Below are 27,575 nucleotides of genomic sequence, written 5' to 3' on the forward strand. Positions count from 1 at the left end.
CGCATGTCACTCCTGTGCGTGGGGATCCACAAGGCCCAGCAAGTTTCTGCCCTTTAGGGAGAGAGACTTTTGTATTTTTAACATAGCAGCTCCAGATAATGTGGCTGGAGCTGAATTGAGTGCTATTTAAGAAGATGGGGAGGGAGGAAGAGATGGGGGGTGTTATTTTGCAAACTGGAAGAAGGCTTTTATGTGCAGTAGAGATCATGACAGCTGATTTTGTGCTAATTAAACATTCCATGTACAGTGGTGGCTGGGGGCTTGCCGAGTCCACTGATGTTAAGAACTCCCGGGTTTAATTCCATCTTCCACCTCTTGGCCTTGCCTTCTCTTCACTACGCCGCTTCATAATATACATGTATACATTATATACATTACCACTTAATTATCCACAGTTCTTAGTCCCTTTGCATTTAACCCTTAATCGCTTATTTCCAAAAGCACTGCATCAAGGATTAATGCTTCCTATCAGCTTTTGTCCTTCTATGAATTAGCAGTAACCAATTTTCTGGGACCAAGGTGAATTCAGTCCAGGAGATTAAATCATTGCTCTGGGCACAATAAAACCCACAGAGCTCATGGGAATACTGGGGTGCAGGGGCACAACACCCCAAAACTTCATCACTGATACAGTTAAAAAAAAAAAAGAACGTAATAAAAACAGTAGTACAGTTTTCAGCATTGCTAAATGGTCAGGAAACATATAAATACCCCAATAAATGTGGCAGGTTATCTTGAAAAGGACCTGCAGGGTACCTGTGGGAGAGAGTCTCGGAAGGGCTGCATCTCTGGACTGCTGTAAAGCAGAGGCGGGAGGGACCCCAAGTCGGACCAGCGTAACTGCGCACAGGGGGAGGCACCGGGGGAGCTGGTGATGTTGGAGAGGGGCGTGTGATTTCCTGTGTTCATCTCATGTTCCTGGTGGACCGAAGTGCACACAAGTAAATGGGAAAAGCACGTTATGCTCAAATCATTCCCTCATAGATCAATTGCATTAGAACAAATAGGCATTTTCCAAACAAGTGCTTTAGCTCAACGGACTGTGTTTGCTCACCTGGCGCCAGCGACAGTGGGATGCTGTCAGACAGCCTTCCGTCCACCAGGGGCAGCCCAAGAAAGTTTTGAAAAATGCTGACACAGAACTGTGGTTGGTAAAAATTACAAATAAAACAGTATGCTTTATAGAGGTATTCACTAAAGAGATTTCTTTTCTCTGCCTGTCCATCTTGCAGTAAGTCCATTTTGGTGGGGAAGTTTCTATTATTTACTAATAAAATAGTTCACAGGTTGAAGGCAAAGCTCTAAAGAGATTTGATTCAATTTCACTTTTACTTCTTCCAGGATCAGCTAAAGGTAGTCTTAGTACCGAGTACTTAAAATTTATTTGCAATAGAGAGAAACACAATCGAGAGAGAGGAACAAAGGATCCACCTTGTGAGTCATCAAAGTGCTTTATTTTGTAAAGCCTGGCTCATGACTGGAGTGTATTGTTAGCACTAGGAGATACAAGGCAAACTTCCTCACTCTGTCCAAATAGTTTATCGACAGAAATGAACGACAGAGACTGTTACAAAAAATAAAGCATTTTGTAAACTTCTAAAAGCATACACAGACTGGCCACAAAGGAAATAGTTACTCAAATAATGTATGTGTACCTTATCTTTACTTCAGGGTCTCACTTTTGTAGTCTTGGGTCAAAGAAACCACCGTAGAACTTCAGAACACTGAAAGGGACTCGATGCCAGGATGAATGGTGGGGGAGTGGGGGCCCAGATCACAGTCTCAACTAATTTGAATGCATGAAATACAGATTTGGATGACCATGGCCCAGTGGCGATAGCATTATCCACCGTGGCTAACAAACCTGGGTGAAGTCAGTAACTAGTCATAGAATGGCGTTGCTGCTGGCTTCCAGAGATCCTGATTTGCTATCACCGTGTTCTCCGAAGTAAACCCACACCCAGTGGGCACAGTCGCAGTCTTGATAAGCCCTGAAGTAAAGTTCCTGGAAGAGGCAGTATGGCAGGGGCGGTTTGCGGAGTTATAACTAATCACTGAAAGGTGGATTTTTTTTTTTCTTTTCTGAAACTGCCTACAAAAATCATCTCATGTTTTAAACAAAGAATTTCAAAGGCACAGCTTTAGCACAGTGTATAAGTTGACAACCTACTCTAAGCAAGTCTAATATTTTAGCTTGATGCCTTTCAGAAAATGCCAGAAAGTTGGTAAATACATGATCGATGTTGGAAATTTATAAACTGATTAAAACACAGCACAGTTTAGGGCAATGAACTTACATAACCAGATTTGGGTTAAACATTTAGAAAAAAATCATCAGGTTGATAAATGTACATCTGGAGGAAACAAAACAACCCTTTTCCTTTTATTGTGTAAGACTGCCTACCATGTACTTGAATAAAACATTCACCCAAAAACATGACTGCAGGATACATTTCAAAATATGACAAACATTATTTCACCTACACCGTAAAATGACTTTACATGTAAACTTCAAAAAATCACATGCTGTACATTAAATTTTTAGATTCAGAAATATCCCTGTTTTCCTAATAATGTAAACAGTAAAATTGAGGGTTTCAGTTAAAGGGATAATTGATAACAAAATACCACTGTTTAACCAATGGTGAAACATAAACATCTTAGAATTCAGATTTGCCTTCGTTAACAGAATTCAGAGTTCTAATGCTCTGCTCACCTTCCCACTGTAGGAGATGTAGATACCATTGCCCAAAACTATGCACTTTGCAGGTAAGCTTTATTTTTATTTTGTAGCATTAATTCCTATATTGCAACATAAGAGTGTAACAGTGAAGAAGCTCCAGGCAAGAAAAGAGAAGTAAGCAGTTTTCCTGGACATACTTACTGAGGTGAAAATGTACAGACAAGAGTCACTAGGGGCATCAGCTTCTTGCTAGAGGAGGGGTCTTTGTCCCTGGACGCCGGGAGCCCCGACACTGTGGAGGCAGAACCCTGAGCCAGGGCGTGCTGGAGATGCCAGCGACCCCCCGCCCAGCGCCAGGGGCTTGGGGGGCAACTATTAAGGAGTGTCCGCGTGCGTGGTAGAAATGTAACATTCGCAGTAAGTTTTTTTCTTTTAATCACCATCATTATTATCATCATTATTATTATCTTCATTATTATTATGAATACTGTCACATCTTTCAACTCCAAAAAATAAACTGATCCACAGTTTATCGCGTGATGCCAACATGGTTGGTCTGACATGCATTTCCTTCGCCCCCTCCCCCCACATGTGCTCATCCATCCATCCATCCATCCACAGCTGGAATCAGAGGGTTGTTGCCCAAATGCACTCTGACTGAAGCTGACCGGTTTGCATTAATTAATTAATTAATTATTTTTTTAAGATACACGCATACACGCGCGCACAGGCACACACACACGCACGCACGCACACGTGTCAGAAATAGCTAGAACGATGCTGGGAAATATCAGGTAGCTGTTAAAGCGAGTAGCCTCCAAATCAGTCATCTTGGCCTGAAGATGTAAACGAGGAGGTGTGCTTCACTGAGTTTGGTTTTCATTTTTCCTACACCGAAGCCACCTCTTTCCTTCCTGTGCTCATGTCCGTCCAAGGCCATGTGGGAGGTTACGTCAAGATGTGGCCAATAAAGTCCAAAAAGCGCTTTGAATACTGTTCTGGGTTCACGGTCGAGATCTCTGCACCAGCCTAGGCAGTTGTAAAGGAGAAGAATATCCATATAATTACTACTTAGTCTCTATAGCAATTTCCAATTGCAGCTAAATACAAAGCTAATATTTTTCCAATCTCAGCCTCTGTTCTTAAAACATAGAATATCTTGGATATGGTGTCTGAATAATCAACGTTCTTAGGAATCTGTGAAAGTGAGGCTAAGAGTCAGAGTAACAACAGATGCTGTTACCACATTGTGACTGTGGCAGCTTACAAAAAAAATCAAACTAGCCATGTTGGGGATGTTCCTGTCACATGGTGGAGTCTGTGTGGCCTACGTAACAATCTTGCTGTTTTTCAGGAGAGCAGGTTGGAGATCCCTTGAGAATGACACCAACAGCAACATCTGGCTAAAGGGAAACAACAGGGACATAGGATCGGGTTTCTTTTTCAGGACCCAGGTAAGTGGCGGCATGCTCAAAAGAGGGGTGACAGCCACAGCAGTGGGATCCGTGTCAGCTGGACCCACAGCCGGGCGAGACATCAGGCTGCTGACGGCGCCTCCCCCCGAGGGGCCGGGGCGGGCTTCCCTCAGCGCTGGGCACAGGGGTGCCAGTGTTCCCCTTCACAGAGACCTGTGTGGGGCAAGGAAGCGGGGGCCCCTCACGCAGGCTTGGCGGGGGATCGCCCCTTATGGGAGGCAGTGCTGGCGACCAGACTCAACGTCTGTGGTTACCGGCCAGTTTCCTGAGCTGCAGAGGGCAAGACCAGCTTTACGAAGTCACCACGTGCTCTTTTTGGACACCCATACTCCCCGGGGAACCTGTAATTTCCTAGCCTGGCCCGGGCCACGGGGATCTCCATGGAGGACCCCAGGCCTTGAAGGCAGAGAAGAGTGCCCAGAGCATTCCTTTGCCAAGAGTAATTTCTTGCTCCTGCAAACTGTGCCGTCTTAGGCCATGTGGTGTCTCGTGAAACTGAGTTGGGGTCGCATAGTGGAGACTAAGATGGAGCCATGCTTGGTCCGGTCGATTTCCAGTTCCACATGGTGTGTGATACAGCGGAGCGTGTGAGGAGGGGTGGGCACAGACACATGGCACCTGCTCACCTCGGGTGTCCTCCACTAAACCCCGTCAGCAAGGGGTTAGGACTCCTTTGTTGTTGGGGCCCTTAAGCTCCAAAGCGTTTTCTCAAGGTTATACAACTGGGAACGCTAAAATAGGGATTACAGTTCCGTCTCTGCAGTATACCCGTGGTTCTCGATCAGAGGTGAGCATCGGAATTACCACAGAGCCTTTTCGAGACCTCCCCCACGCTCGTGGACTGGACTCAGAATCCGGGAAGGGGGATGGTGCCTCGGGCACACGCGTAGTTCACAAACTACTCTGAAGGTGGCGATGCCAGCCGCCGGGGACCCTCCTTTCCGACCGACCCGGGGTTTCGGACACTGGCAGTGAGCTGGGTGAGGGCTCGGGCCCTGCTTTGCACACAGTAGGAAGCCATAAATAGTTGCTGATGATGTAACTAAAATGTTTCTTTGGCAAATAGAGTATGGCTTTAGGCTGGTTCCCTTGCTGGGAGGACAGCCTGTTTGATTTTAAAATACAGAAAAAGAGCCTTTAATCGAGGCTGATGTTCTGGTGTTCCTCAGTTGGCTGTACGCACTACTGGGGAGGCGCCTCTCCTTCCCGTGTGAACAAGCCAAGGCACAAGTTCATCTCTATGGGATGGGGTCTCTGGCTTTTTTAACAATGCCTGGAAAGCCAAAACGAATCTCTGCAATACGAGCATAGTGGGTATTTACTTGTGAAGTTCAACCAGGCAGGTGCGATTTGCTGGTAGGGCAGGGGGATGGGACTAGCATAGAGCAGGGGGCTGGGCTAGGTTCTGGGAGCAGTCCCATTTCTACCACTTTCTAGTGCCGTGGCCCTGACAAGCTTAGGCTTTCTTCCTCAGTTTCTTCAACTGATAAGCAGGGCTACACTAGTGTCCGCCATAGGCTTGTCATGGGGAATTCACAGGTCACCATATGTGTAGAATGGTGATAATTTAGAGCAAGCACAATAACAGTGAAGAATTCATGTTATTAAACTTGGATCTGGCACCCAAAAGATTTCCGTAGTAGAAAAAATACAGTTCACTGTACAAAAAGAAAGATAATACTGCATGTTCGGGAAGAGTCTGAGGCACAGAATAGTGCTTCAGGTCTGACGGGTCAGTTTTGAGGATTCATGTGAAAACATGAATAGCTGTCTTCACTGTTATCTTTGAAGCATTTGCCCAACAAAACCGAATTTGTACAGTATTCTAGAGATGCACGTGTCTGTGAATATCCCCAGCATGTAAAAAGGCTAGCCGCTGAGTTTAAGTGACTTGCCCCGAGCGTGAGCTGTTGGCACTTGCCGCCTCTAATCTCGCACTCTGACCATGACTGAACGTGACCCCCCCAGAGGACAAGAACCACCGAGGGGCTCCGGCCAGCTTGGTGGCAAGGGGACAGCCAGAGCCGGTACCCGCGCCACAGACCGCAGCAAGGGCCCCGGAGCAGAGAAGGAAACAAAGTGGAGATACTTACGCCATGCTTAACAGTTTTTGCGGCGTGGGCAGCTTTCTTTTTTGCATCATAATGAGTCAAAATGTCAATAATTGCCATAAAGTACACCTCTTTCCTGGGCGAGTCTGTAAAGGGACGAGAGCAATGACTGTGGGACCAGTGACGCGGCTGGGAAGAGCCCCGCTGGAGGGTCAGGGATTCGGGACGGGGACCGCGGGCTCTGACAACGGAGGCGGGGTACACTGTGGGGCAAAACACGTGCGTTCTAAAAACCACCACTGTTTGTGGGGTGGAGAGAGAGGCAAAATGGGGGAGGGGGTCGGGGGCCACAGGCTTCCAGTCACAGAAGGAAGAGGTCGGGGGGAGTGAGGACAAAGGCACAGCAAAAGGAATACAAGCAGTGAGCCGGTAACGGTGTCGTGTGGTGACAGACGGTAGCTGCGCTGCGGTGAGCACCGCATCACGGATGGGCTTGTCCCATCCCTGCGGTGGACCTGGAACTAACGTAACGTGGTGAGTCAGCTCTCCTCAGATACAAAAAAAAAAAGTGATAAAAAAATAAAATAGTAATTTGGAAAAAAAAAAGTCCATGTAACTCCTGCATATCCCTGTTAAATAGCTTGACTCTGTCCCCAATTCTCTTCTCAATTTAAAAAGTAAAAGAAGTATAACCCCAGAATATTACCAGTAGAGGTCCAAGGGCAAGACTGTTTTCATTTTTTTGTTAATCTGCATTTTCCTTAATCATTATGTATTGCCTTGGTGTAAAGAAAAGTGCTATTTTTAAAATGCAACCAGTAGAGGTAATTTTGCTCCTTAATCCTCGTCTACCATCACAGTCATACTGCTTCGCAGACGCTGCCTCCTTTACCCACAGCCCTGCGTCCAGCGAGTCTGTCAGCACCATTTTTCCAAAAGCACTTGCTCACCTCACATTCTGGTAATCCTAGCAATATTTTAAACTTCGTCATTATTATATTTTTATGGTGATCTGTGATCAGTGATTACAACTCACTGAAAGCTCAGATGATGGTTAGTATATTTCAGCAATAAAGTATTTTATAAAAAACAAGCTATGTATGTTGTTTTTTACAGACACAGTGCTAATGCACACGTGACAGACTGCAGTATAGCGTAGACGTAACTTTTATATGCACTGGGAAATCAGCAAAGTCATGTGACTCGCCTTATTGTGGTGCTCTAGAACCCACTTAGAGGCACGCCTGTTCATGATTCTCACTGAGTCTAGCATCAGAACTGGATAAAGACACATATCATCTGTAAGATCGGTCTTCTGCATATTTCCACAAATATAATGCTGTCTTAATTGTAAACAATAAGAAAAGTACATTTGACTACATCTGATTTTCTGTGTTGAAGAAAATTTTGGTGAGCAAAATAAAAAACACAAACTCATTTGGCTGATATGCCTCATGAGATTTTTTTTTTAAATAATGATGAATCATCACTTTTATTACTCAAAAAATAAGAGGCCAGCATTTATCATCTCTCTAAATTATTTTGGTTTTCTCATGTGTAAGTAGCTAAGGTAGAAGGTAATACTCCTTCAAATACTCAGTCATACAGATTTTGAGGATTAAGATTACGCTCACTCTAGATAAGAGATCCACAGACCCTTTAATGGGGGTGGAGTGGGGGGGTGACTCAGCAGAGGACAGACACGACAGCAAATCAGACATTGTCATCCCACATCCTGGGCCAGCTTGAGCGCTCCTAAACAGGAAAGGGCTGGTAGTGAGTGTGCCCTTCAGGGTATCCGAGCGAGGTTCAGAGGGGGCCGCATATGTACTTAGTGCTGGAGAGATTCCTGACCCTTTAGAGCCACAGAAGAGATAGCTAAGAAAAAAACATTTACAAACATTTCTTCTATATGTTAGCTACCTTTACATGTGTGTGCACGTGTGTTGTATACATAAAATAGTTTGTGGCTCACTATTCCTCAACATCAAAAAACTCAAGGACCTTATCACATAATGTTTCAAAACCAGAGATTACAGTTCCTCTTAACATACTCTTGTCCCTGAATCAATTACTGGGACTCTGGAGAATAAGTCTTGGAGGGCAGCATACTTTTAACTGGGATTACAGTTACTGGTAGGAAACAAGGCAAAAATCAAACCATTTCGTAGATAAAAAGGGTTGATAATAGCTTACTTTCATGGCATTTAATTCCATAAACATCAATGTTTGGATCAAACTCCCCTGGAGCCAAGGGCGGTGAGCTGTTCAGTGTATTTCCAGGACTGTCCGGAGGGGTCCCGACAGGGTGGGTACCATCGCTCTCCCCATCCTCTTCCCCGTCATTCTCTTCACACTCCACCTCTTCCTGTTCGGCTCTTTCCACATCATGGATTCCCACCAGGAGGCTGTAGTCCATGAGCTTTAACTGGGCAAGAAACTGAGGGTGGGAGGCAACAGGGTCAGTCATGGCCTTAAACAAAACCCCGTATTTGAAGGAAACGAACTCAGGAAAACGCCTGTGGGGGAACGCTGTGAGGGAAGGGGCAGCAGAAACGAGGAGAGGGTCTCCCTAAGAGGCGGCCAGCCAGGAGCCTCCATTATGATGCTCTCACAGTCCCAGGCAGCTCCTCTGGCCAAAAATGTAGCCCCACACTTGGGGCTGGCTCAGCGCTAGTATTATTTTCCCTGAAACGCAAAGCTGGATGCTGAGAGGCATGCATTTATCACATGGAGGTTGGGTTACACCAAAGAGCAGAGAGCATGACTGGCAAGAAGGAGGGAAGAGAGCTGTTCTCCCGACAATTAAGACTGGCTGATGGGAAAAACCAGGGACCTCCCAAGTAGCTTCCAGCAGAGTCTCTTGTGAAAGCACTTTGAAATTCAGCACACTGGGCTGAGAGGAGATTATTATGCTGTCCATCACGAAGAAGTAAAAGCCCAAATGTCCCAATCAACCAGCAAATGCGTGTGTCATTGCTCTGGTGAATAACACAGTCCTTCTGTCCTGCTCAGGTTTCCTTATAATGGAAGCGAGGGCACGGAGAAGCTGAAGGTGGCTCACTTCCCATGCAGCAGCTCGGGCCCGGGATTCCTGTTCTCCCTCCTCCTGTAACGTGCGGCCGACCTCGCTCTGCGGCTTAGTCTACCCCTGCCTGCCAAGTTCTCGTTTTGACTTTGCAGGTCATTTTTCTTTTCTTCTTAGTAGATGTACCCAGACACATGATCGGAAGCACATGGTTCTACTAATCGATCAAATAAAACGTGGCTTGTATTATGGAGGACAAAATGGGGCGGCCCGTCTGCTGGCTAACACCAAACAGCTCCCTGACTCCCCAGCTGGCTGGCTCGGCACAGGGTCCACGATTGCTCTGACCCTGGGCTTGTGGCCCAAGAAGACGACGCATGACCCCGACTCTTGGAGGACTTGGTGCCACCCCCACTCAGTGATGCGGAGCCGCTGACGGGCCTCGGGCGACTTGGACAGAATTTAGGAAATGAACTTCCTTACGCAAAGGGTAAGCATTTGAAATTATAGGTCCTGCAGTTCTGGCAGAAAATGAAATGAAATCAATTTGTGGAGACCCGCTGGGCCATTTTTCCTCCCGAGCCTGTTGGGAAGCAGCCCGGTCTCCGAGCTGAAGAGAAAGCCATGCTCCCTTAAAGACAAGGAGAGGACCTGCCCCTGCTGTTCCCTGATGCCTTCAGTTCCTCACCGGCCCAGGCCTCCTCCTGTCTGCTCTCCTCTTCCTTAGCTCCCATTTCCTTGTCTTCCCACCATGAATCCCCTCGGGCCACGCTGACTCTTCCTCATTTAAGCTCAGGGGAAAAGAAAATCACACAAATCTTTATTTAGATATGTAAGCAAGGTAAGAGAAACCTAATACTTAAAAGTTGATACATGCAGACCCTTTGGCAAAAAAGAGTGTTGAATGGCCAACAGGCTCCACATCACTCATCAGCAGGGAAGTGCATACCAGAACCTCAATGAGCTATCCCCTCACACCTGTCAGGATGGCTAGTACCAAAAAGACGAGAGGACAAGTGTTGGCGAGGATGTGGAGAAAAGAGAACCTTGTGCACTCCTGGTGGGAATGCAAACTGGTGCAGGCGCTGTGGAAAACAGTATGAAAATTCCTCAAGGAAATAAAAATAGAACTACCATACGATCCAGCAATCCCAGTTCTGGTTATAGCTCCAAAGGAAACAAAATCATTATCTCGAAAAGATCTCTGTACTCCCATGTTCACGGCAGCATTATTCATAATAGCCAGGGTAGGGAAACAAGCTAAGTGTCTGTCAATGGATGACTGGATCAAGAAAATGTGATATATATATATACACAGTGGAATGTTGTTTAGCCTTAAGAAAGAAAGAAATTCTGTCATTTGTGACAACGTGGATGAACCTGGAGGGCATTATGCTAAAGTGAGGTAAGCCAGACAGGGAAAGACAAATACTGTATGATGTCGTGTGTGTGTGTGTGTGTGTGTGTGATTTGAACTCCTAGAAACAGCAGGAAAGCAGTTGCCAGGGGCTGAAGGGGCTGGAAAAATAGGGAGAGTTGGTAAAAGGGTACAAAGCTCCAGCTATCAGATGAATAGGGTCTGAGGATCTAATGTATAACATGGTGACTATAGTTGGTAACGCTGTATTGTATCACTGAAATTTGCTAAGAGAGTAGAACTGAAATGTTCTCACCAAAAGAAAAACAAAAAAGGTCAATATGTGAGGTGATGGTTGTGTTCATAACTTGATGGGGAAATCCTTTCACAATGGATACATACTCAATCATCACCATGTATACATTAAATATCTTATAATACTGTGTGTCAACTATACCTCAATAAAGCTGGGTAAAGAAATAAAGATGTTCATCGGGCTCCCTGCTCAGCGGGAGGCCTGCTTCTCCCTCTCCCACTCCCCCTGCTTGTGTCCCCTCTCTCTCTGTCTCTCTCTCTCTGTCAAATAAATAAATAAAATCTTTAAAAAAAAAAAAAAAGAAATAAAGATGTTACTTAGTCTAGTAAAAAAAAAAAGCCAACAACAAACAAAACAGAGTGCTGGTTCTCTCATGCCTTTGATCAGTTTACAGAGGAAGCTGTTGTTCCTCCCATGGGCTTTCCCAAACTCCCCTTTTCAAGTCCTCACAGAACAACTTTCCACCTCCCTCAGCCAGTGGCCAGAGACTGCTCGTCCTGCCATATCCTCCTGGCAACTGCTGGGTGTCAGGGTGCATCTGGCCAGATGGCTGGGCAGCCTTCCCCGTCTTGAGGGAGTAACAACTCCATGAAGTGCTTGACTCTTTTACCCACACAGAGCCAGCCACCCGGCCACGTAGCCTGACCTCGGGTACATGGTGTGCTCCCCACAAGCGCACGGATGTGGAAGAGAGCCGGGCACTGCGGGGTACAGAGACAGCTGGCCTCGCCTGAGATAGGCATTCGGATCCCCATACAAGACAGCAAACAGGCTCAGAGAGATTAAAAGAGTTTGCCCAAGGAATCAAAGCTAAGGAGGAGTGAATTCAGGATCCTATGCTCAAAGCTCTTGTTCTTTATACTGCATTAGGCTGCTTCTGGAAACTGCATTAAGGCAGCTTTTCCCAAGTCCTGTTCTTTGCAACACTAGTAGGGGAAAGAATGAGTCAATCAAATCAAATGGTTTCTGAGGAGGACGGCCTCCCACCGTTACTAAGGACTGTGAGTCTCTGCGAGGGGTATCCGCCAGCAGCAGGCCTCACACTGACGGCATCACCAAGCCTGCTTTTTGCCCCCCTTCAGAATGCCCCGGGGGCCTAGTGATTTGGAAACAGAAGACATTTGGGAAACACTGCATCAGAAATCCCCAGTCATACCCTCTGCCCACCCCCCACCCCCCCAAGCAGGTATGACAGGCAGGGTGCTCACTGGTGGCCATGGGTCCCAGAGAGCTGTGCCTGGGGCTGAGCTCAGCCTCTGAGCTCCCAGAGAATGGGGTCAGCGCCTCCTTTGTCCCCTCCCACACCTAGCACAGCGCCGGCCCCGACCCCTCTGTCTATCTGGCCTGCCCCCTCTGCCCACCCGGACACCCTCCAGAGGTCTGCGTACCGCTGCAGACACGGGTTACCAGCACCTGCCTGCAGAGAGAGAGAGAGAGAGAGAGAGTGTGTGTGTGTGTGTGTGTATGCGCGATCGCGCGCACTGAGTGCAGGGTTAGGGGGAGCTTGGCTGGGCCAGGTCCTGCTCCGCTTGACCCGGGGCAGGACAAAGGCCCCCTTCTCTCTGTCCCTGCTCTTCCCGGGCCCTTGGAAGCTCCCTGGGAAGTGGTAAAAATCGATGCTGTGCGAACTGACCCCCTCTGGGAAGGGAAGATCTTTTCCAAGTGCAAATTTGATCTTGCCCAGTCCCTGCCTAAGGCCTTCCCGTGGTATCCCACATCCTGCTGGGCAGAAGCAAGCTCTAACATGGCCCAGTGGGCCAGGATAGTCTGGTGCTAGTACGTCTTGGGCCACCTTGAACCCTGTTCCGGCCCACCCTCTGGCCCTCTTACCAGCACCCAGTTCCCTGCCACCTGACTGCAGATCTCAGCTGCAGAGACACTTGCTTATGGGAAGCCTTTCCCGATTCCTGCCTAGGCCACATCCCCAAAGCGCGGGCACGGGTGGACCAGCGCACTTTGCCCTAATGACGCTTGGCTCAGCTGCACGTGTATCTTGTTGGATTATGTGAGTCGAGCATAATCTTCCCCGAACGTGGCAGCCCCGAGAGGGCAGGAGCTCTGGCCGTTTCTGCCCTCACCGCGTTCCTGACTGCCGGGAAGTGAGGGTAGCTCTTGGTATTTACTGAACAAGTGAATGAGACGCCTGCTGCTTAACTCACCCTAATTTCCCTAACCCCGTCTCAAAGAAATAATCACCCCAGCCAAGTGAAAACATAGGACAAAGCAACAAAGAAACCTCTGCCCGAGGCACAATGAGACCATTTACCACGCGTCTGCGCTCTGTGGTACGGAGTAGGTCTGTAACGGGTAAGTCCACCGTTCCACCTTCACGTGGCCGGCTTTCAAGTGTGCTTTATTACAAAAGCAAGGGGGCTGCCCGTAATGAACTTGCAAAGGTCAGCTGGGCACGGATGACAGCCGGGGCTGGACCGCCTCACTCAGAGAGAGAGAGAGAGAGAGAGAGAGTGTGTGTGTGTGTGTGTGTGCGCGCGTCTCAAGGCTCGAGTGTCCCCTCTTGCATCAGTGCTGCTCACAATGGCCGGCCCCTTCCCAGGCCTGAGCTCTGCAGTCAGACCACTGCCCAGGCTCCTAGGCAGCTCTGCATCCCAAACCTCACCATCGGTGACGTGTAAAATGCATCTCTAGGTAAGCAGCTGCTCTGACCCACCCAAGATCAAGGACCCTGACTGTGGTCCCAAGTGGGTGCTACGTGCGTTTTCAGATTGAGGACACTGAGAGGGAAACGGAAGACCAAGGACAGCAGAGTGGGGAAGAGCATAGGTTTTGCTGGTAAGGGTGACCCCTTTATTCTTTAATTAAAGTACCAGATAATCTTTAAAAGAAAAAGAGTATAGGTTTGGGAGTCAGACGGGAGACTAAATCTTATTTCTCTCACTAGCTCTGAGCCTCAGTTATTCTAACTATAAAATGGGATAATACCACTCAGCTCATGGGGGAGGGGAGAGAGGAGAGGGAGAGCGAATGTAGCTTAGGCAATGAAAACAGTGCCTTGCAGGTAACAATGGAGGCTGTGACCTAATTGCCCATGTTGTTGCTACGGTAGAAGGCCTTTTTCATCAAATACGCACTTGAAGCCCGGAGACGGGCTCAAGTGAGGTGGGCCAAGAGGAGAAACGTGGAAAAGCCCAGAGATTCACTAGCTCTTATCTTCACAAACTTAATTTTAAATCTCTTCGGAAGTAGAGCGGAATGAAATGTGGCAATAAACTGAGATTCTTGTTAGAGAAAATTCCTGCTGGGTATCACAAAACGACCCAGGCCTGGAAGACTCCACGTTGAGGGGGGAAGGAAAGGAGGGAAGGGGTTAAGGGCTGCACTGCTGGGGTTTGCCTCCAGCTGACGTTAAGGACCTTAATACATATTTGCTCTGTTTTCTGTTCATTCCTTTAAGCTTCTGACTCAAATTTATTGATTTTTTTTAAGTACATAAGATTTCAAAGCATGACAATTTTTAAATCTTTATAATCTTTAAGTCCCTCGCCTTTCCTCCTTTCCAACTTCTTAATAATTATCTGCCAGACCTTTGGTCGGCTTCTTTTTTCCTCAGAATATCCCACCTAATCTGATTCCTTCATAATTAATTCCTCTTTATGCCAAATCTTTGAGCTAGAATCTTCTTCAAGATCTTTAATGAGCCCTGTCACAAACCCTTCTAGAAGACTATGTGGTAAGAGAGCCATTAATAAACTCTCCTTCACAACATTTAAATTCGTTTTATTTGCTAACTTTATTAACACATTTGTTCTACTGAATTACCACCTCCTAACACATCTGCAATGCAGAATTAAAATTCCAACCAGCCCTATTTAACAGTTATCCCGTATCACTTGTTAAAAGTTATAATGATCCTCCTTTGGGGCGTTCGTCAGGAAACAAAGTCTCAACTGTGTTCCCACAAACATTTTTAATTTGCGTTTTAGAGCAGAGCAGTTTAGGAGGGTGGCCTCTGACAGCCTCAAATCCCAGTCTGAATTTAGTAGCTGTGCGTCTTTGAGCAAATCACATAGAGTCTCTGGGCTCAGTTTCCTCATCCATAGACTGGGATAATGTCAGCACTCATCCTCCGGAGTTGTTATGAATGAAAGAGAGAATGACTGCCTGGGACGGAGTTTAGGCTCTACCAGTGGGTCCGTCAATGTTGGTGGCCCACCATGCCCGCCCCCACCTCCACCCTCCCACCCATTTCCAAGGTTGTGGGCCTATAAACATGACAGCTGAGATGGCCTGTGGTAGGGGCTCCCCGACACCCCCAGGCTTCCAGCGTGAGCCAATGAGAGGAGATGGGTGCCAACTCTCCACCATCCACCGTCTACCATCATGATTGGAGCTGACAACATGCAGCCCAGAAGGCCAAAGTGATTTTCACTCTCCACAGAGCACTGTCTTTTGGAGAAAAGGGCTCACCAATACGTAGTTATGTGCAAAGCTTTCTGAATTGAAATATTTTCAGGGTATATGAACAGAGCAGGATTTCGGTTGCAAAAAGAAAAAAAAAGCAGCTAGATTCTCATGACAGTTCTTTTCTTTTTGCTACAAAAATAGATTACTTCTTGAGCTATAATAAACTCATCTTTTACCTTAAGCGTTAAGTAAAAAACAAAGAGTCATCCCCACCCCCCACCAAAAAACTGTACTCAAACAGGCCAGTCAGCTAAATTAGAAAGCACAGTGTTAATGAAAAAACAAAACTAGATTAAATTCTAGTCTCATTTATCAAGATCAGATGTCAAGCCACTTCACCATAATTACCTGCTTAAAAATTTAATGATGCTTCTGCATGAATTTCAAAACTAAAGATACTTGTATCAGCCATTGAGAATTTTTTTTTTTTTTAATGAAAAGAATGCTTTATGCCCTGCTTCAATTTCAACAAAACAGCTAAGTGCAAGAGCCCTGCATGGGATTAAACTATCCAAACCCTCTAATCAACGACATTATTAGAGACAACAAAAGGGCTAAGAGGATCCTTATGTAATTCAACTGTAAATTTGAACTGCTTCAGTTACATTATATCTGGAGTCTAAATATCCTAGTGGTACACAGCCAACAGAAAAAGGGATGGAAACAAAATTTTTTTTTTTTTTGGCAGATTGCACATAACCCTAAAGGATATTTACCATAATTGCTCAATTGGTATTATTCTCAAAATTAAAGATTTGCTGATTGATGAATAAAAACCCGAAAGTGAGTAGGTCTACCTAGAGTACTTAGTTATCAGATCAAGTTGACACCAAAGTATGGGAAATGTTTAATGTTTAACTAATATGTACTGTAACAATAATCACTGGCAACATTAGAAAAAAAATGCTTGTTAATGAAAGACTGGAGAAAAAAATGTTACATGATAAAAGCAAACACTTTCTTCTACTTTTCAAGTAGACACTTGTATCCTTCAGAAATAAACACTACTTAGGTTCTAATTGAAGTATATACACCAGGTAGGTTTAAAAAAAAAGTAAACATTTTTTTATGAAAATAATTCATGACCTAAAAATAGTTATGAACTCACTCGGTCAGTCTGGGTGTCTTACAATGAAAGAGACGTCAGAACAGGAAAAAGGAAACTGAAACTGCTCTGCCCTCACGGGGGATACATTCAAATGCAAGACACTCATTCTTTGGCTTGAACCATTCTAATTATTTTTATTTAATGACATGAAAAGGAACACGTTCCCCTAAAGCCTGTAAGTAGCAGAGCTGTACTGGTGTGGGAGGAACTGTATTTCAAAGTAAAAAAATTTTAAAGAAGTATACCATACTCACACATACAGATGAAGGAAAGTAACAGCTCAGAAAAACTTTGTCCAGTAACCGTCTACATTAGAATTCTCTTTGCAGGGTCTTGTAAACCTAACGAATCTCAAGAAAATCTGTTTTTCCCCCCGAATTAATTTCCAAAGGACTCACAAAAGGAAGTCCAACAAGGCTGTGATGCCTTTAAAATCAACAAAAGGATAGGGAAGAGTATATTTTTAATTCTTAAAATAACAGTTAAGCAAAACAGCCTCCCTCACGAGAGACGAAAAGCCCACTGTCACACAGTATTTTGTGTCACAACCATCCCCCATGACGCTGGGGTGGCGACCAGCCTTGGTGCTGTCCCCACCACACGTATGGCTTGGTGGCCTGATGACACCACTTTCACAGAGGCTGGTGGAAATGTTAAAGCACCAGGTGACCGGGGCTCTGTCTACTAACACCGAGATGTGGTTCAGATGAAGAAAACCCCAAATTCAAATAGTTACTAAACACTTGTTTTTGAAACGCTTTGCTGTGTGACAGAATGTCATCGCTCGGCGTCACCCTCCGTCTGGTTGCTGCGGGCAGTCCGTGAGCAGGTTGCCACCGCACAGGCTCCCCACCGACCAAGAACGTGGCAAGCTGAGGGTGGGGACGCCCCGCAGATGACATCAGGTGCTTTCCTTGGTCTGTCATCTAGAGGAAGGAGCTGCCTGCCGAAGCAGCACACTTCTTTCCTAAACCAGGTCACACAGGAGATGCACCTGTTTAGATGTGATTTTCATAAGGTACAATACGTATTTTTGCCTTGGTTGCAGATTTAAATGGACCGTTGAAGACGCTTCTAAAAATCAAGAGTGGTGACATTTCTACGATGGGGCTGTCCTTGATGCTGATTTTTTCTTACCTCAACATCCTTTTTCAGTTTTTCCAGGAACACCTTTTTGTTGTTGTCATCAATATAAATCTTTTGGCCCTCATTGATGAAATCATTATCCTTTAAAGTCGGTAGTTCTTTGGCCTAAAGCAGACGACAAAGGGAATGAAAGATGTTTGAATAAAATCTCAGAAATACATGCCTTCCAACCCCGGAGGTTAAGTTTCCACCGCCGGAAATGGAGTGTGCCTCCCCACCGCAGGCTTCTTACCCGAGGCAACAAAATGTGAGGTGGCTTGAATACCGCAAGGGGGCACCAGTGAGCTACGACCACTAGGAAGCATTCGCACCAGGAATGGAGGGTCACCTGTACTCCGTATTATGCAGTTTTGTAACAGATTTCATGGCGTAAACCTGACTGCTTTCTGAGATCCACTCTCTTACAAGAAGTCTTCTAAGTATAGAATTTGTATTCTTGGAATTCTTTGTCAGGAACCTTCAATTTTCTTACTGGTACAACCCAACTCCACACCCCTGGCACTTTTTGGATAGCCTTTGCTGGCTTCATGTTACAAATAACAAGGTCAGCTTGCCTCAGAAAAGCACCATCCATAATCCTATCTAATTTCTCAGTCAGGGAGAATATGCAGCCAGAGGTTGGCCATCTGTCCCTTCTAAGCCTTCCTGGTCACCACCCCACCAAGAAGAAAATTCTGTTGGCATTTGGACCAGGCCAAAGGAAAATGTCTTAACATAAAACATATTAAGATGAACAGTTCTATCCTTTACAAATAAACAAGAAGGTGGTGAGCTGGCAACGACACTGTCCTTACAGTGACCGTCACAATGCAAAGTCACGCGTGATGATCGAAACATGGGTCACAAGTAGTAAAAAACTTGAGCTTATGCTATAGGATAATATGGGCATATAATTTTGAAAGTGTACATTATTCTATTTAACTTCGTGCAACCTGCATTCTGGGAGAGTTCAAGACCAATCAAAACTCCTCCCCACTCCTGTCAGCTAATGACAGCTTATTTCTTCCAGCTGAAAGGAATTCAACATAAGACACCATCTTAGTACACCAATGAATGTCTGAATAGCTCTCTTTCCCATAAGTATGAGCTAAATGAAAAAAAAGAAAATCCAAGGAAAGGACATATTCTCCTTACTGCTCTCCACACTACCCACCCCCCCGTTACTCAGAGCAATAAAAGAAAACCCACTGCATAGATCTACTGAACCACCTTTCAGATGCTTGAACTGCTCACTTTTTCTTCTACGTGAACTATTCACATCTGTCTGTACACACACGTATATGCACATATATTATGCAATTCCAAATTTGTAGCTCTGCCACTCATTTTAACTTTGCAAAAATTTGAAGTCTTAAAATTTTTAAAAAAGATTTTATTTGAGAGAGAGAGAGAGAGAGAGTGCACACACGAATGGGGGGAGGGGCAGAGGGAGAGGGAGAAGCAGACTCCCGCGGAGCAGGGAGCCCCACGCGAGGCTCGATCCCAGGACCCTGGGATCGTGACCTGAGCCAAAGGCAGACACTTAACTGACTAAGCCACCCAGGCGCCCCAGAAGTTTTGCAATTTTTAATTTGATAAAACTGCCAAAATAATTATCTTTACAAAGCAGTTATAGCAAAGATCAGAAATCCAAAGATTTGATTCAATTAGCAGTTACCGAATGACAGTCATGTACAGAAATGCAGAAATCAATAGGTCAACATTTCTATTCTAAAGGAGTCTGTGATCTAGCTTGAAAGACAGGAGAGCAAGTAGGTAAAAAAAAAAAAAAACAAGGCAGCATGAGAATGCAAAACAGACGGATAAATAATAACATTCTTGGGGGAGACTGATCTACTTTCAAATACTTTCATGCTGAGTCAGAGTTTTGAGGAAATAAAAACACAATGCCGTTCTTCACAAAAACTATGGAGGCGCCTGGTAGACTGACTCCCTCAGTTTGTCATTAATAATTTAAAAATGTCATAAACGTGACATAAAAACCCGTACGTGTGAAGATAGCACATTAACGTGAAATGTTTGAGTCAACCACACTCAACCCTCAGGTCCACTTCCAGCACAATTATAAACATAACGCAGTTTCACAGCGAATGAAATGCAAGGATCTGAAGTTTCACAAACCCAGAAGGCAGTGATAAACACCACCCAAAATACAAAATTGGAAGTGCCTTAGAAGAAAGGGTTGAAGCCAGATCTCTCCCCTCCCACACACACACACACGGAGGAGAGGATTCTCCAAGGGGACACCCTGGCTGTTGGTGTCTGTGTGTGGGGGGTGACGGCGGCATGTGTGGGTGGCGGTGGTAGGGATTAAGGTATTGGCCTCAACTCCACAACTCGCTTCATACGTGTAAGAGAAGAAGGGCAGAGGGATTTGGGGTTCTGTGGGAGCAAGGGAAACCTGAAGCCGGGACTGTGAGAGCAGAGCCAAGGCAGTAAATGACACAGTGGAAAGGCGCTTGTAATTCCAGGCACATTCACGAAGACGCATGCCACTTCGGGTTCACCCCGGCAGGATTACCGCATGTGACAGGGAAAACTTAATCCTCGCTCATAAACCTCTGGGCACCTTCTACTCTATTACTGAGCTCACTTGTGAATTTCACAGGCACTAGGGACGCATTTAGATTGGATCAAGTTTTAAAAGGGGCAACCAGATTGGTTAAAAGACCTAAGGGCTTACCGAAAGGCTCAAGAGGCAAAGGCAGATCCTTAGCAGGGCAGCTGCTGTAGGAATCCAACACTGGTCTACGCATACCCACCCCCCAGTGTCTATGGTGGGGCAGAGCGCATGGGAGCACCACCAGGGTGTTGGAGACGCGAATCCCGACGTTCCGGAGCCTGGCTCCGCGCCCTACTCTCCAGGGCCCAGGCGAGGCTTCTGGACCTCTCCGGGCGGGGGCCTCAGGCGCCGTACGGGAACACGCCCCGCAGCACCAGCAGCTGTAGGTACTGTGCTAATAGGCATTTCACCTGCATCCATTCATTTAAGTGCCTCGTCCCGGTTATTCTTCACAACAATCTTAACTATTACCCTTAGAGGCCAAGCAAACTGAGCTCAGAGAGATTATGCCGGTTAACTAAGGTCTTAACTAAGGTCTCACACCCTGGCAAGCTAGGTGGCCAGTTCTCACGTGGAGACGGGAATCCGGGCTGCCTGATGCTTGTCATTCGGCTGCGGTGGGTTGTTCCGAGAACTCCGCCGACACCCGTGTGACACATTTAGCTAGCGAGCGCCGCTTGTCATTGCCACCGACGATGTGAACTTTCAACGAATTGTATGGATTTAAAACATAGGTTGAGAGACTGCATACAAAACCTTTTCTTAAAAAAAAGAACTTTGTTCTTTTCTACCAAGAGCTACGTGACACCGATAAAATCACGTGACAGTGATTGACGCTCAAGAAAACCTTATTGCTTAGCTTTTTTAAAAAAAAATTAAATTTTAATTTCCAGTACAGTCAACAGAGTGTCATCTTAGTTTCAGGTGTACGATAGAGTGATCCAACAATTCTAGACGTCACTCAGTGCTCATCACGGTAGATGTATGCTTTCTCCCCATCACCTGTTTCCCCCATCCCCCCACCCGCCTCCCCTCCGCTAACCATCTGTTTGTTCTCTATAGTTGAGAGTCTGTTTCTTGGTGTGTCTTTTTTCTTATTGCTTAGCTTTTACAACGATTTCTATACATCCCTCTGATAATGAGAAGTATTTATATTTAAACACTTTTTTTTTTAAGTGGAGAAAACTACTAGGCTGTGAATTAATGAACTTACGCACTCTCGGGGTACATGGCCCACAAAGGTGAGGTCTGCAGAGCAGCATGGAAATAACTGCGGGTAGCAATGGAGTCCACCCTTTGCTTTGCAACACTGGATTATTTGCACTTAGGAGAGCTTTGAAAGCCTCGAAGTCACTGGTCTGGTTCTTTAATGGGTGTCTTTCATACCCTTTCTAGTTCAATGCAGAACCAGCCAGAGGGCGGAGGAAACCACCAGAGCTAAAGACATCAGCTCAGAATCGCTTCTTAACTGCGGACTCTCCGAGGCTGGCTCCCAGCCAGCGGTCAGCAACCTTTCTGAAGTGGTAGTAGGTTAAGTCTTTATTTATTCCCTCTGAATTAAGTTCTCCTGGCCAGTTTCGTGGAGACTGGGAGCCTCCGAGTGTGACGGGGGAATTGCAGTACCACACAAGGTGCTCCAAGAAAGACGAGCTCCATCACCCTCCCCCATCCCCCCTGCCCTGGGCCAGGACCCCTGCCTGGGGGCCTCTGGGAGCTGCTCCCAGGCCCTAGCCAGCCGAGGGAGGCTGCGTACAACCAAACTCAGAGGAGAGTCCAGGCAAAGTTACTTTCCCTTTGGAATGAGGTAACTCTATTGGGGTGGATTGGACGCAAGATGACATTCACCTCTACTAATGCGACATATAAGTGCACCAAGGTAGCCAAAGGCACAAGCAGACACCATTCCCCTTGCAACCTACCCATCGTGTGGATAAAATTAGCAGGATGCATGTCCCTCACACTTTCCTGCGGGGTGATGCCAGACCCCAGGCCCATTCGGCAGGGCCCAGCACGGGACACAGACTCAAGTGTCAGGTTCTGAGCACAAACTGGATCCAAGCTGCCGGGGTTATAGCTCAACTCCTCCGATTATTAGCTGTGCGCCTTTGAGCCAGTCACTTGACCTCTCTGTGACTTGGTTTCCTCCTCTTTAAATGGGGATTAGCAAACAGCACCGCTGTGAGCATTACTTGAGTTCATACGCCTATAAAGCTTAGGGCAGTGCTTGCCACGTGGAGGGTTATATACAAACATCATCGTCAGTGTTATTTGTTGGTCATGTTCTCAAGTATGGCTTGTGTAGCCAGAGAAAAACTCATTGCTGATAAATCCAGAGCAAGATTTTTTAAAAAGTTTGGCATATGTAACATTTTTATACTAGCTGTGATGTTCTGAACCAGCTGTTTAATCTGTCCCTCACGAGTCTATACCCTTCATTAGTAAGAAACATACTATGTAACGATATTGGTCATGGTCAGAAATGGTTTATGTGTAACTCAACACAAATGAACATGACCCTGAGAGTCAGGATATACACGCAACTGTGTCAGAGCTTGAAGACAGCCAACACATGGATATTTCACATGTATAAATGCTTCTGAATATAAGTAATTACTTATTATTCCCTCAGGTTCAATAAAAGACATAAGTGATCTCTAAGGACAGACTTGGCCAGGGCTTTGAGATTAAAAAAAAGGAAAAAGTACACAGAACTAACAATGGCGAAGTTTTAGAAATGAACCTGTGCTTCTGTGGCCAGAAAGTCTGGATCCCGGGAGGAACTAGGAGGCAAAGGGTAGAAAGGGGCTTAACAAAACAAAACAAGGCATTAGAACTGCCCTTCTAATATAAAAATAGCACTTTTAATAAAAACGTTAAGATTCCAAATTAGTAAAAATTTTGCAGATTCTCTGAAAACAAATCCAAAAATAAATGTTTAGCAAAAGAACTTACATCTTGTTTCAGATGGAAGTTAACCTGTTGGTTATATATAAATATTTACCTACTTCACTAAGGGCTCTGTGATGTGATATATGACTGCTGTCATGTGCGTGGAGTTTAGTAATACTGCCTATGTTAAGGGCTCGTAAAGCCAGAGAAATGATATAGAAGTCTTATTTTATGAGAATAGAAAATCAAATTATCTCTTAGAGGATTCAGAAAGAATTTTTTAAAAAAATCACAAATATTTGAAATCTGTATTCACAGTCAAAAACGTACCTTCCTATACACAGAATTCAAACGAAAATGATACTGGGTTTTATCATTGTGCTACAATTATATTAAATTATACTAAGAGTCTATGGTATTTCATATTGCCACTACCAATAGGAAAGTAAAAATACATGTATACTCAAAATGCACAGAGCCAAAACTTATATAATACAGAGCCACGTTTTATTTTCGCCTGGATGGAAACCCTAACAGGAAAATGGAACGTACTCCTGTCACACTTGTGTGTTTAATGCAAACAGGATTTTGGCACCAGAAGGTTTCAATGCAAAGGATAATGCATAGCATAGTTCTCTGTGATTAAAGGACTTGTATATACTTCAGAAAGAAATGAATTTGTGTTCGACGTGCTCATTTGGCAACCCATTTTTAAAGTCTAATTGTAAGCCTTGATGTCAAAGATTGCCGCCTGGTGTCCCTTTGATGCGCTGTATTGTCACACTTGGAGCTGAATACACAACATAAAAAAATACGTACTAATTATTGTCTCATGTTAGGGACTGCTTATTTTCCTGATTTATTTGTTATTCCAAACTCACCTAAATGAAAATTAAAAGAAAGAATAAAACCCCCTTCAGCAGACTTTCCAAAACACCTCATAAAAATCAGTCTGTGGGGCTGAAAATATACTCTACAGAAATATTTCTGTGAGGGAGAGAATTATAGGTAATCCTTGCTTTGGAGCTAGGATAAAGATAATTTGAATAACATCATATATGTGGTATCAATTTTAGGGTAATAAGAGATGTTAGAGATTTATAATAAAATCAGTTCTGCTTCTCAAAACATCCAAGCCACAAATTTGATACACGAAAAGGCAAGTTAGTGAATATGGGTAGAGTTCATACAGAAGTAGCAAAGATAACCGTGCTTTCTCACAAAAAGTGCATGTAACAACCTTCTTTAACTAAGTGGAATGTCTATGCAAGTTCATGGCTTGGAAATTGATCCAACAGCTCATTACTACCTTGTAATTTCCACAATGAGAGTGGATACATTTGTGACCAGCATCTGCATGTGAAAGGTTCATTTTTACTTTGAACTTGTCTATGTGTAAATGTAGAAAGAGAATATACTTCAACACACTTGTGAAACCAGGCTGCAATTAAGTCGCACAAAACCAGGGAAGCCCCAGTGTGATTTTGCCGCTTAGAACTCTCCTGGGGCGGGCAGTGCCCAGCTGTTGGTTATTTATTTTCCCTAAGATTTTCAAGCTAATATTTAAAATGTGAAATATATTGCTTTTCAAATATTGTCATACTTTCCAAAACGTAATGGCCCTTTAACTGTAAGTGGGCAGTATCAATGGGGACAGTTTGGTTTTCCTCCACGGGCTGTGACGTCACAGTTACCCTGCATGCGGGACCCACAAAATAGGTTGTTACGATCTGACTGGAAGATTCTGTTGCACGGATGTTGGTGTTGATAAGAAATCTCAAGAGTGTGAAAACTTAAGACGAGTACTATATGGTTTCTGGTTTAATACTAACCTAGTGAACATCACTATTTTATTATTTTATTTTAGTCTTACTTTTTTTAGAAAGGGGTTGGGGTGGAGAGAGAATCTTTAGCAGACTTCATGCCCAGTGCAGAACCTGATGTGGGGCTCGATCTCCCCACCCTGAGATCACGACCTGAGCTGAAATCAAGAGTCGGATGTTTAACTGACTGAGCCACCCAGGCACCCCCACAATTTTATTATTTTAAAAAACATGCATCTGCAGCAGCTTGGCTTAAATTCAGGCCCCATTCTAAATTTTGAAGTTTTCTTTCCACCATGACTCTTTCTGGACCAACTAAATAAGAGTTGTCAGCTTAAAAAAAAAAAAATCCCCATATCCAACAGCACTGCTCCTTGTGTGCTTGGGGTGGATACCCGGGGTTGAATTCATCCCAGAGACATAAAAATGAACTGAAGGCAACTGAGGGTTTCCATGCCACTGGAAGCCACACGGGCCAAGGACTTTAATGCTGTCGCCTGGGAGGTGCTCCCAAGAGCCACTACATGTTACCCCCTCTTTTTCATGTGCCACTCTTAGCAAATTCCAAATGAGTTGAATCTTAAAAAACTCCACTTCCAAGACTAACCCCTATGGTTTACATTATAGGGTTCTTAAGGCTTGCCCCGACATCCGTTGATATGATATGACAGTTCCAAACATTCTTCCCATGAATCTTCGCAATCACCTTCACCCATACTTGGAATAGACAGGATTTGAGTGACTGTCAAGTCCAGGACTTCTCAAAGTCCAGTCCCCTGCTGATCTGCACCTCTGCAGGAGGGGAGAGCTTCGTTTGAAATAAGAGATTCTGACGCTAAAGCAGGAGAACCAGTGATACAATCCCATCTTTTCATCTTACGAATGATGACAAAGTGAAATGATTTATCCCCAACCCCCGAACTTCCATTGATGCCAGAGCAGGGGCTGGGACTCTGATCCACGACTGCTGTTTGGGACCCCTCCCCGAGAAGCCCCTTTTATAAAACATCTCTGGGCCACGAGGCAGATGTTACCCGCGTTGCCTTTAACTTAAGGTCTGAGGAACAGGCCCTGCGTCTGCCCAAATGGGAAGCTATTCCTTCCCCTTTGGGGGCTGGAATCGGCGTTTCTAGCACTGGCTGGCAAAGGGAAATGATTCGCTTCCATCTGGGGAGAAAAGGGATTTTACAGAAGGTTCAAGCATGAGCTGAGTTTGGCGCGTAAAAGCTGCGATCACCTCGTTTTTAACTGATCATCAGCTGACGGCGGGAAGATTCCCGGGGTGGGGGGACAGGACATGCCGCTGTGTTTGTGTCCCTTATTGTCCCAGCAGCTTTGTCACCTTGCCTTTAACTGCATCCCAAAGAGCCCGAGAGACGGCGTCATTAGTTGTAATTTGTTACCGTTTAAACATCACAAAAGAAATGCTGAACACTGGTTTGGGAAAGCACTTCTCGAGGTAAGGGTATTAATGATCAATTCTCCCGAACCTTCACTCAGTAATAGGTAAAATGTCCGAGATGGTGACAGTCACTTAATTGCTAGTGCAATTCACAATGCCTAAGAATGGACAAGGCGGCTTTCTGCAGCTCACTAGCCACGCGTCAACAACGATCATCGCCGACAAAGTCACACAAACGCCGATGGCATGGCAGCTGTTTCCTGTCACGTGGCTCCCACGCGTCAACAACGATCATCGCCGCCCACAGTCACACAAACGCGGATCCCGCCGCAGCTGTTTCCTGTCACGTGGCTCCCACGCGTCAACGATTATCGCCGACAGTCACACAAACGCCGATGGCATGGCAGCTGTTTCCTGTCACGTGGCTCCCACACCTCGACAACGATCATCGCCGACACAGTCACACAAACGCCGATCCCGCGGCAGCTGTTTCCTGTCACGTGGCTCCCAGGGAGCAGCTTAGATGTTAAAAGGAATCTTCGTCTAGTGACCCAGTGAGTCCATTACACAGGCTCTGCTTTACCTCATAAAATCAGACACGAGTTTTGAGGAGAAGTGTGCAGAACGATGAACAAAATGCATATTTGTGTAAATCCCCAGGACTGTCTCTCTCAATACCCTGGGCTCTTTAAAGAGTCAGGTCAAATCCCCCAGAAATCAAGTGAGTCCGGTTATGTTTTCTTTTACTTCCCCGGGCTCCCTGCTGCGTCGCTTGCTTGCTGGCGGCATGCTAAGACTGTCCTTTGTAAAAAGCAGCCTGCTCAGCTATAATTACTAATTTGATGTCACAGTGGAATCGCCGCGCAGCTGTGGAAAGATCGACCACCAGGGAGATTCGCGTTTCTCTGTCTCATTTAGAGGCAGCTAAACTGCTAGAGCCATGAATGGAAGATGCCCTTCCATTAAAAAGGAAAGAATTAAAGAATAAAACAAGTCATAGCAGCTGTCAGAATTTGACAACGGTTTAAAAATGGAAAAAAAAGCACTGTTCTGCTTTTTAAAAAAAAAATTCAAGACATCTGTACATGCGTGTTCTGGTACTTGTTGCCATGAAAGTGATGCCACTATTTTTGCGACATAACTTCTTTATTATGCTAATGCAAATCACACTAATTACGTGTCAAGCTGAAATCGAAGGGACTCGTGTGCACCTATATAAGCACTAAATATTTGAAATGACGGTTTCAAAACTTGTCATGAACAAGTTGAAAGTATGGGAAATTAAAACAGTTGTAATGACTCAGATGAAAGG

At 45.3% G+C, this 27,575-nt stretch overlaps 1 protein-coding gene and 1 long non-coding RNA gene across 2 annotated transcripts in view; both read right to left on the reverse strand.

Moving 5' to 3' along the window:
- Positions 1-1,432: 1,432 nt before the first annotated feature.
- PIP4K2A (phosphatidylinositol-5-phosphate 4-kinase type 2 alpha) overlaps positions 1,433-27,575 on the reverse strand; it is a 168,670-nt gene continuing 142,527 nt past the window's right edge. Inside the window, exons 7-10 of the mRNA XM_081820741.1 lie at positions 17,578-17,691; positions 8,406-8,649; positions 6,252-6,355; positions 1,433-3,712 (exon numbers count right to left, since the gene is read on the reverse strand). Coding sequence (XP_081676867.1) covers positions 3,632-3,712; positions 6,252-6,355; positions 8,406-8,649; positions 17,578-17,691 — 543 coding nt within the window. The 3' untranslated portion in view covers positions 1,433-3,631. The remainder of the gene's footprint in view (positions 3,713-6,251; positions 6,356-8,405; positions 8,650-17,577; positions 17,692-27,575) is intronic.
- Positions 15,470-17,571, reverse strand: LOC145721665 (uncharacterized). The gene is made up of 2 exons (XR_014145499.1): positions 17,433-17,571; positions 15,470-17,383 (listed from the first exon to the last, which is right to left on the reverse strand). It is a non-coding gene; the product is annotated as an uncharacterized LOC145721665 (long non-coding RNA).

The sequence above is a fragment of the Leptonychotes weddellii genome, chromosome 5 (assembly GCF_054177405.1).
Source record: "Leptonychotes weddellii isolate Sample4059 chromosome 5, ASM5417740v2, whole genome shotgun sequence".
In the NCBI taxonomy this organism is placed as follows: Eukaryota; Metazoa; Chordata; class Mammalia; order Carnivora; family Phocidae; genus Leptonychotes; species Leptonychotes weddellii.